Genomic DNA, 10,023 nt, shown 5'->3' on the forward strand with positions numbered 1-10,023 from the left:
TTTTTTTTTTTTTTTTTTTTTTTAACATTCTGTCTTTCACACTTCTCACAGTCAGGCCGGGCTTGGGGGCTCATGCCTGTAATCCCAGCACTTTGGGAGGCCGAGGCGGGCAGATCACCTGAGGTCAAAGGCTTGAGACCAGCCTGACCAATGTGGAGAAACCCCGTCTCCACTAACAATACAAAAATTAGCCAGGCGTGGTGGCGCATGCCTGTAATCCCAGCTATTCAGGAGGCTGAGGCAGGACAATCGCTTGAACCCGAGAGGCGGAGGTTGCAGTGAGCCGAGATCGCGCCACTGCACTCTAGCCTGGGCGACAGAGTGAGACTCCGTCTCAAAAAAGAAAAGAGAAAAAGAGACGATGTCTCTGTACTGCTGGTCTGGATCTGGATCTCCTGGGCTCAAGCAATCTTCCCGCCCCGTCTCCGCCTCCCAAAGTGCTGGGATTACAGGCGTGAGCCACTGCGCCCTGGCTCTTGTAAGTTTCTTGTAAGCGAGATGTGTACAGTGAGGCCGCGAAGTCTCTGGTCTCTTTAAGGAACACCCACATGTCATTCGTGTTCAGAACCCCCGGAGCAGCGTTGCCTGGCTGCATCAGTGACCGAGCTCATTACTTTGTTGGAAGTGGAAAGTGGAAGGTCAGAAGGGAGTGGACCAGGTCAGGTCCCAGGGGAAATCCTCCCTCCCTCTGAACCGTCTTTCTTCTCCCTTCTTCGCAGATATCCCGAGATTAGGTCCCCAGCTTCCAAACAGAGGATCAGGTATGTTTAGAGATTGGCCAGAGAGGCAAGGTACCGAGGCATCAATGTGAGCAGCCTCTGCAGGCACCTGATGGGGAGAAGGAGTCTCCCCGATCCCAAGCAGGTGGGCGGTGGAGTTCTAGGCCACTGGGGGCTGGGTGTTTGAGGTACACAGTCCTGAGTGCTGATGCCTGGGTGCTGGAGAATTAGATATTTTGGGGAGAGAGAAGCGGACTTGCGGACACCTGTGGGAAGCTAGAAACAGGCTACTGGATCCCGACAGGAGTGGGTGCTGGGATTCGGGCTGCCTGGGTCCAGGAGCAAATTTAAAGGTAAGGATCAGGCTGGGCACAGTAGCTCATGCCTGTAATCCCAGCACTTTGGCAGGCCAAGGTGGGCGGATCATCTGAGGTCAGCAGTCCGACACCAGCCTGGCCAACATAGTGAAACCCGGTCTCTACTAAAATAAAAAAAAATTAGGCATAATAGCGTACACCTGTAGTCCCAGCTACTCGGGAGGCTGAGGCAGGAGAATCGCTTGAACCCAGGAGGTGGAGGTTGCAGTGGCCGAGATGGTACCACTGCACTGTAGCCTGGGTGACAGAGCGAGGCTAGCTGTCTCAAAATAAATAAATAAATAAATAAAGCAAGCAAGCTAAGGATTAGGTTTTGGTGGGCAGGATCCATTGGGATGTTGGTTCGGATCCTGACTCCTCATTCTTGCTTCTGCAGAATGTCTCAGGATGATGACACATTGAGAAGAGAGTGAGTAGGGGAACAGACGGGTAGGGGTGGAGGTGGAAGGGGCTGGGGACCCCATGCACTCAGCTCTGGCCTCATAACCATGTTTGCAGGTTCAACACCATCGGCCTTGCAGGAAGGGGCTGGGGACCTGGACTCCTGTGTCCTAAAGGGAGGGGGCTAGGGTGCAGACTTCTGGGTCTGAAAGAGAAGGGGTTGGGGGCCCCAGACTCCTGAGTCCTGAGACAGGAAGGACCTGGGATCTCTGGGTCCTGGCTTCTGAGGGTCAGTGCCAGGACAAAGGGCCCCATAACTGGTAGAACAGGCTCAGGTTCTGCACCTTTTGTGACCTCACAGGTGCCCAGAACCCAAGTTGGGATAGGGGCAGGATGGGGGAGAGGGAGGGGCTCTTGGACAACCGAGGTTCCCTGCAAACTGTCACTATGAGCCTGCGTCTCTCTCAGCATCCTGGAGCATGAGCTTGCTGCTATGAGGCTGCAGAAGCTGGAACAGCAGGTATTGTGCCCAGGAATCTCGCCACTCCAACTCTTCCGCCTTCTGTGCCTCGCCAGGGGCCTCTCCACCAGGTCTTGGTCTAGGACTCCCCGCCCGTGTTGGCTGTCTCTCATCCTTGAGTTTTCCCATTGAGAAATGAGAAAATAGGAATTTGGGCCTGGGCGCAGCAGCTCACGATTGTAATCACAGCACTTTGGGATGCTGAGGCGGGCAGATCACTTGAGGTCAGGAGTTCAAGACCAGCCTGGCCAACATGGTGAAACCCATCTCTACTAAAACAAAAAAAGTAGCCGGGTGTGGTGGCAGGTGCCTGTAATCCCAGCTACTCCGTAGGCTGAGGCAGGAGAATCGTTTGAACCCGGGAGGTGGAGGTTGCAGTGAGTGGAGATCGTGGTACTGTACTCCAGCCTGGGCGATGAGCTAGACTCTGTCTCAAAAAAAAAAAAAAAAAGAAAAAGAAAAGAAAACAGGAATTGGGGGTCCTAAATAAGCAAAAAACCCTTGTGATGAATTTCTAAGGAACAAGGCTTCTAGAAGGCAGGACTCCTGGGTCCTGGGGGAGGAGAGGACAGGGCATCAGGACTCTTGGATCTGAGTTCAAGGGTGGAGTGAGGGAGGAGCAGCTGAAGCACTGAGGGCCTGGACATCTGGGCCCCAGTGGAGAAAGGGGTTCACAAACTCTGAGCCCTTGCCCCGGCCCCATCTCGCTTCTGTCTTCACATCTGGTTCCTGCCCCCGACACCCACCTCTCCCATTTCCCCAGCGGCGGCTGTTTGAAAAGAAGCAGCGACAGAAGCGCCAGGAGCTCTTCATGGTTCAGGCCAATCCGGACGCTTCCCTGTGGCTTTGGCGCTCGTGTCTGCGGGAGGAGCGCCTTTTAGGTGACAGAGGTGACCAAAGGCCCCTGGGGCTCCTCCTGGGGGCGTTCGCCTGGAGGGGAGGGGCCTGTGGGAGTCCGTGGGCGGAGCCTAGTGGAAGAAGGGGTGGAGCCTTAGGGTGCGGACTTGAAGGTGGATGGGGGCTGGCCTTGGCCCAGGAGAGCTTTAGAACAGCGCCCAGGGTAGAGGCTTATCGGGGCCCCCCCGCGGCAGGACCTGTGAGGGAGGGGTTCGGGGCGGGGCTACAGAGCGCAGGGGCGGTGCATGGTACAACTGGCAAGGGAAAGGGGTAAGAGAATGTGATGATTGGGCTTGGCAGAGCTCGGGGGTGGATCCTGGGAAAGCCGGGACCCCCACCCCAACCCCGGGATTGCGGAGACGGGGTCTAGGGGTCCGGGGCGTGGCGTGGTCTCATTATTAGAGCCTGGCGCGAGATTGTTTACGTGCGGAGCCCGCAGCAATCCAGCGGCAGGGCTGTGCTTGTTTGAGCCTTAGGATGCAGTTTGGGACCTGGGTGAGTCTCAAGGTTTGGGTAGTCCGCGAAACGGGGGTGATTTTTTTTTTCTTTTTTGAGACGGAGTTTAGCTCTTGTTGCCAAGGCTGGAGTGCAATGGCGCAATCTCGGCTCACCGTAACCTCCGCCTCCCGGGTTCAAGCGATTCTCCTGCCTCAGCCTCCCTAGTAGCTGGGACTACAAGCATGCGCCACCGTGCCCGGCTAATTTTGTATTTTTAGTGGAGAAGGTGTTTCTCCATGTTGGTCAGGCTGGTCTGGGACTCCCGACCTCAGGTGATCCACCTGCCTCGGCCTCCCAAAGAGCTGGGATTACAGGCGTGAGTCACGGCACCCGGCGGGGGTGATATTTGGGAGCCCAGTGACGGGGTGTTGTTTGGTTGAGGACCGGAATTTGTAGACCCTTTTCATGGGCTCGCTGCACCTTCTCCCAGGCCTTAGGAACCCTTTCCTCCGGAAGAAAGTGTCAGAGGCACATCTGCCCTCTGGCATCCACAGTGCCCTGGGCACCGTGAGCTGTGGTGGAGACGGCAGGGGCGAGCACGGTCTCCTGACACCCCGGACAGAAGCAGGTATTTGCGAGTCCTTGGACCTCCTAGACCCCAGAACTCCGCCCCTACTGGAACCCAGGAGTCTGGGGCCTCAATCCATCGTCCAAAATACTCAGGAGCTCAGGACTGCACCCACTCCTTCCTCACACCAAGGAGTTCAGGTCCTGAGACGCCTCGTCCTGCAGCATCCAGAAATCCAACTCTCCCCTCCTTCCTTACTCAGTGTTCAGGAATCTCGGTCTCCAGTCCCCTTTCTCATTCTGGCTCCCAGACAATTCCGATCCAGAATTGGAGGAAGTCTCCGTGGAGAATGGTTCGGTCTCTCCCCCACCTTTTAAACGGTCTCCGAGAATCCGACGCAAGGGTTGGCAAGCCCGCCAACGACCTGGTAATTTAGGGGACATTGGGATGAAACCTGGGATCCCCTGGTTCATGCAGCAAATCTTCCCCTTTCTTAGGTAGCAGCTTCATTGAGGTATAATTCACATACCATACAAGTCACCCATTTAAAGTTTACAATTCCATGGTTTCCAGTATACGGTTGCCCCTCGGTATCTGCAGGGGATGTGTTCCCGGAACCCCAAAGATACCAAGATCCGCAGATGCTCGAGTCCCTTGCATAAAATGGTGTAAAATTTGCATATAAACTATGAACATCCCTCCATGTACTGTAAGTCATCTCTAGATAACTTATAATACCTAATACAGTATAAATGCAATGTAAATTGTTGTTGTTGTTGTTGGGAGGGAGTCTCACTCTGTTGCCTAGGCTGGAGTACAATGGTGCAATTTCGGCTCACTGCAAGCTCCACCTCCCGGGTTCAAGCGATTCTCCTGCCTCAGCCTCCTGCGTAGCTGGGACTATAGGTGTGCACCACCAAGCCTGGCTGATTGTTGTATTTTTAGTAAAGACGGGGTTTCACCATGTTGGCCAGACTGGTCTTAAACTCCTGACCTTGTGATCCGCCCACTTCAGCCTCCCAAAGTGCTGGGATTACAGGCATAAGCCATCATGCCTGGCCCGTAAATAGCTGTTATACTTTATTTTTAAAAATTTTGGGCAGGGTGCGGTGGCTCACGCCTGTAATTCCAGCACTTTGGGAGGCTGAAGGTGGTTGGTCACTTGAGTCCAGGAGTTTGAGACCAGCCTGGCCAACATGATGAAATCACGTCTCTACTAAAAATACAAAAGTTAGCCAGGCAAGGCAGTGCAGGCTTGTAATCCCAGCTACTTGGGAGACTGAGGCAGAAGTGTCGCTTGAATCCAGGAGGCCCAGGTTGCAGTGAGCCAAGATCACGCCACTGCACTCCAGTCTGGGTGACAGACCAATACTCTGTCTCAAAGAAAAAAAAAATTGGTTCTGTTATTTATTGTTGTCTTGTTGTTTTTAAATTTTTTTCCTGAATATTTTGGGTCAGCAGTGGGGATGCGGAGCCTGTAGGATACAGGGGGTTAACTGTATTTACATAATTCTGCAACCATCACCACAATCAATTTTAGAACATTTGTACCACCCCAGATAGAAATCCTGCATAATGGCTGGGCGTGGTGGCTCACACCTGTAATCCCAGCACTTTGGGAGGCCAAGGTGGGTGGATCACCTGAGGCTAGGAGTTCAAGACCAGTCTGGCCAACATAGTGAAACCCAGTCTCTACTAAAAATACAAAAATTAGCTGGGTGTGGTGGCAGGCACCTGTAATCCTGAAGTGGGAGAATTGCTTGAACCCAGGAGCTAGAGGTTGCAGTGAGCTGAGATCAGGCATTCCAGCCAGGGTGACAGAGCGAGACTTTGTCTCAAGAAAAAAAAGAAAGAAAGAAAGAAAGAAAGAAAGAAAGAAAGAAATAGTGCATCAATTAGCAGTCACCGCTTTTCCATTTACCCCAGCCCTTGGCAACCACCAATCTCCATTGTCTTCTTAGATTTGGCTATTCTGTACATTTCACACAAATGGAATCATACTCTATGTGGTCTTTTGTATGTGGCTTCTTTCTTCAATTCTTTTTTTTTTTTTTCTTGAGACAGAGTCTTGCTGTGTCTCCCAGGCTGGAGTACAATGGTGCGATCTTGGTACGCTGCAACCTCTGCCTTCTGGGTTCAAGTGATTCTGCTGCCTCAGCCTCCGGAGTAGCTGGGGCTACAGGCGTGCGCCACCACGTCTGGCTAATTTTTTGTGTTTTTTTAGTAGAGATGGGGTTTCACCATGTTGGCACAGCTCGTCTCAAACTCCTGAACTTGTGACTTGCCTGCCTTGGCCTCCCAAAGTGCTGGGATTACAGGTGTGAGCCACTGCACCTGACCTCTTTTCCTTTGAGATGGGGTGTCACTATGTTGCCTAGGCTGGTCTTGAACTCCTGGGCTCAAGTGATCCTCCCACCTTGGCCTCCCAAAATGCTGGGACTATGGGTGTAAGTCACCATGTGTCTTCATTCACTTCATTCACCTAACAATTTTTTTTTTTTTTTTTTTTTGAGACGGGGTCTCACTCTGTCACCTAGGCTGTGTGGGGAAAAGAAAGAGAGAGAGGATTGTTACTGTGTCTATGTAGAAAAAGGAAGACATAAGAAACTCCATTTTGATCTATACTAAGAAAAGCTGTTTTGCTTTGAGATGCTGTTAATCTGTAATTCTTGTCCCAACCCTGTGCTCACAAAAACGTATTGTATTGACTCAAGGTTTAAGGGATTTGGGGCTGTGCAGGATGTGCTTTGGTAAAAATGGTTTTGCAGGCAGTGTGCTTTGTGAAAGTCATCGCCATTCTCCATTCTCTATTAACCAGAGACGTAATACACTGCAGAAGGCTGCAGGGACCCCTGTCCAAGAAAGCCTGGGTATTGTCCAGAATTCCCCCCACTGAGACAGCCTGAGATATGGCCTCATGGGAAGGGAAAGACCTTACAGCCCCTCAGCCCGACACCCGTAAAGGGTCAGCGTTGAGGAGGATTAGTGAAAGAGGAAGGCCTCTATGCAGTTGAGATAAGAAGGCATCTGTCTCCTGCACATCTCTGGAAATGGAGTGACTCGGTGTAAAATCGACCATACACTCTATTCTGAGATAGGAGAAAACCACCTTATGGCTGGAGGTGAGACATCATGACAGCAATACTGCTCTTTACTGCACCGAGATGTTTATGTGAAGTTAAACATAAATCCAGCCTACTTGCACATCCAGGCACAGCACCTTTCCTTAAACTTATTTATGACACAGAGTCTTTTGTTCCCATGTTTTCCTGCTGACCTCCTCCCTACCATCACCCTATAGTCACACCGCATTCCCCTCACTGAGATAGTAAAGATAGTGATCAATAAATACTGAGGGAACTCAGAGACCAGCACCGGTGCAGGTCCTCACTTGCTGAGCACCGGTCCCCTGGGCCCACTTTTCTTCCTCTATACTTTGTCTCTGTGTCTTCTTAGTCTCTCATCTCCACCTTGTGAGAAATACCCACGGGTGTGGAGGGGCAGGCCCCCTTCAGGCTGGAGTGCAGTGGTACGATCTCGGCTCACTGCAACCTCTGCCTCCTGGGTTTAAGCTCTTCTCCTGTCTCAGCCTCCCTAGTAGCTGGAAGTACAGGTGCGCACCGCCTTGCCCTGCTAATTTTTGTATTTTTAGTAGAGACTAGTTTCACTATGTTGGCCAGGCTGGTTTTAAACTACTGACCTCGTGATCCTCCCACCTCAGCCTCCCAAAGTGCTGCGATTATAGGAATGAGCCACCGCTCCCGGCCCACCTAACAAAATTTTAAGATTCATCCGTGTGGTAGTGTTATCAGTACTTCATTCCTTTTTATTCCCTTATAATATTATAATATTCCATTGTGGTGACATTTCCTTTTATTTTCATGAGATGGCCAATGATTTCAATGACAGAATTCTTATCACCCCAAACTCCATTCCCCCATGTTCAGTCTCTGTGATGCTTTGTCTGAGACAAGGAAAAGGGAAGACCCTAACCCCTCCCTGTCCTTAGATCCAGGGTAATCAGAAACTCTGGTCCCTGTGGACTCCCATGCACCTGGAGGAGGAGGAGGGTGTTGCAAGTGAGGGCGCTGAGTAATGAGTAGGGACTGAGAACCCAGGATTGTGGCCTTCTCTGGCTAGCACTGATGATGTTGTCCCACACTCCTGGGACCCAGTTGTCCTGAGCTTAGTCCAGGCTTCTTTCATCCTTTAGGGACCCGTGCAGAGGGTGAGAGTGAATCCCAGGATGTCGGAGATGCATACAAGGCACCCAATATGGGACCAAACCCTGGAATGGATGGTGACTGGGTATATGAAAACTTGGCCTTCTACAAGGTGGGAAAATGCACAACCTCTCAGGATGTTGGAAGAGGAGGGCTAGCCTCGGACCTCTGGGGAGGGTGGGGCTAAAATTCTGCCGCCAATCAGAAGCTCTTTTTCTTGGTAGTGATTAAGCTAGCAGAGACTCGTGTGTGTGTGTGTGTGTGTGTGTGTGTGTGTGTGTGTGTGTGTGTGTGTGTACCATTCATCAAATCAGAGGATTTGACTTGACATGGACATGGTCATTAAAATACAGCTTATGGCATGGTGGTGACTCACACCTGTAATCCCAGCACTTTGGGAGGCTGAGGTGGGCAGATAACTTGAGGTCAGGAGTTCGGGACCAGCCTGGCCAACGTGGTGAAACCCTGTCTCTACTAAAATACAAAAATTAGCTGGGTGTGGTGGCACAAGCCAGTCATCCCAACTACTCAGGAGGCTGAGGCAGGAGAATCACTTGAACCCTGGAGGCGGAGGTTGCAGTGAGCTGAGATTACACTCCAGCCTGGGAGACAGAATGAGACTCTGTCTAAAAAAAAAAGGTCTTTCCATGGGACAGCGAGCTTCAGAAAGGGCAGAACACTGATCAAAAAGGGCCAATTGCGGGCCAGGAGCAGTGACTCACGCCTGTAATCCCAGCACTCTGGGAGGCCAAGGCAGGCAGATCACCTGGGGTCAGGAGTTCGAGACCAGCTTGGTCAACTTGGTGAAGCCCCGTCTCTACTAAAAATACAAAAATTAGACGGGCGTGGTGGCACAAGCCTGTAATCCTAGCTACTCGGGAGGCTGAGGCAGGATAATTGCTTGAACCTGGGAGGCAGAGGTTGCAGTGAACCAAGATCGAGCCACTGCACTCCAGCCTGGGCGACAGAGCAAAACTCTGTCTCAAAAAATAAAAGGGCAAATTGGCACTCACTTTGGTTGTTGGTGAAAGTGCAGTAGATGGTTTCTCTTGGGGGCAGATGTGGGCTGTTATTATGTTATCTAGATCAAACCAATGGCCATTTTAACGGAATGGGCCGTGCTTTCAAAAAGGAATTCTCCAATCAGCAGGTGGAGTGGGTGTGGCTGCCGAGGAAAGCGAATAGACTGGCCAGTCAACAGAGGAGGGCGTGGCTGGGTGGACTGAATGAGATTTTTGACCAATAAGCAGAAAATGTGGATGGGCCAGGGCGGGACCCTAGGGCTGGGATGGCCAATCAGTAGGGAGCAAGGCTGGGGGCGTTGTCCCTCGACTTTGAATTTGGTGCCTGGGCTAGGAAGAAGACTTGGAAAAGGAGAGAGAGGCCTCAGAGTCTACAGGGCCGAACTCAGCAGCAGCTAACGAAGAGTTGTTCGAGGCCCTGAAAGGCGAGGGCGGCACGGACAGCGACCATATGAGGCAGGAAGTCTCCTTGGCAATCCGCTCCCCCTGTCCTCGGCTGCAGGAGGACATGGAAGCCTATGTGCTGCGGCCAGCAGTCCCGGGTACCAGGATGCAGTGCTACCTCACCCGTGACAGGCGCGGCGTGGATAAGGGCTTGTTCCCCCTCTACTACCTCTACCTGGAGACCTCCGACAGCCTGAAGGTGCAGTCAGCCGGCCCAACAGCCTTGGGAGTAAGCGCCCACTTCCGTTCCGAGGCAAAATCCCACTCCTTTCTGAGCTAGGTCAAGACCAGCCTGAGGCCAGGCGCGGTGGCTCATGCCTGTAATCCCAGCACTTTGGGAGGCTGAGGCCGGTGGATCACCTGAGGTCAGGAGTTGAAGACCAGCCTGAACAATATGGTGAAACCCCGTCTCTATTAAACATACAAAAATTAGC

General features: G+C 52.0%; 1 protein-coding gene across 1 annotated transcript in view; it reads left to right on the forward strand.

Annotated features, from left to right (window-relative positions):
- The first annotated feature begins 616 nt into the window (after positions 1-616).
- TULP2 (tubby like protein 2) overlaps positions 617-10,023 on the forward strand; it is a 15,812-nt gene continuing 6,405 nt past the window's right edge. Inside the window, exons 1-8 of the mRNA XM_011979396.1 lie at positions 617-761; positions 1,473-1,505; positions 1,946-1,997; positions 2,761-2,887; positions 3,823-3,960; positions 4,163-4,327; positions 8,114-8,235; positions 9,480-9,788. Coding sequence (XP_011834786.1) covers positions 1,474-1,505; positions 1,946-1,997; positions 2,761-2,887; positions 3,823-3,960; positions 4,163-4,327; positions 8,114-8,235; positions 9,480-9,788 — 945 coding nt within the window. The 5' untranslated portion in view covers positions 617-761; position 1,473. The remainder of the gene's footprint in view (positions 762-1,472; positions 1,506-1,945; positions 1,998-2,760; positions 2,888-3,822; positions 3,961-4,162; positions 4,328-8,113; positions 8,236-9,479; positions 9,789-10,023) is intronic.

The sequence above is a fragment of the Mandrillus leucophaeus genome, unplaced genomic scaffold, assembly GCF_000951045.1.
Source record: "Mandrillus leucophaeus isolate KB7577 unplaced genomic scaffold, Mleu.le_1.0 Scaffold200, whole genome shotgun sequence".
Taxonomy (NCBI): Eukaryota; Metazoa; Chordata; class Mammalia; order Primates; family Cercopithecidae; genus Mandrillus; species Mandrillus leucophaeus.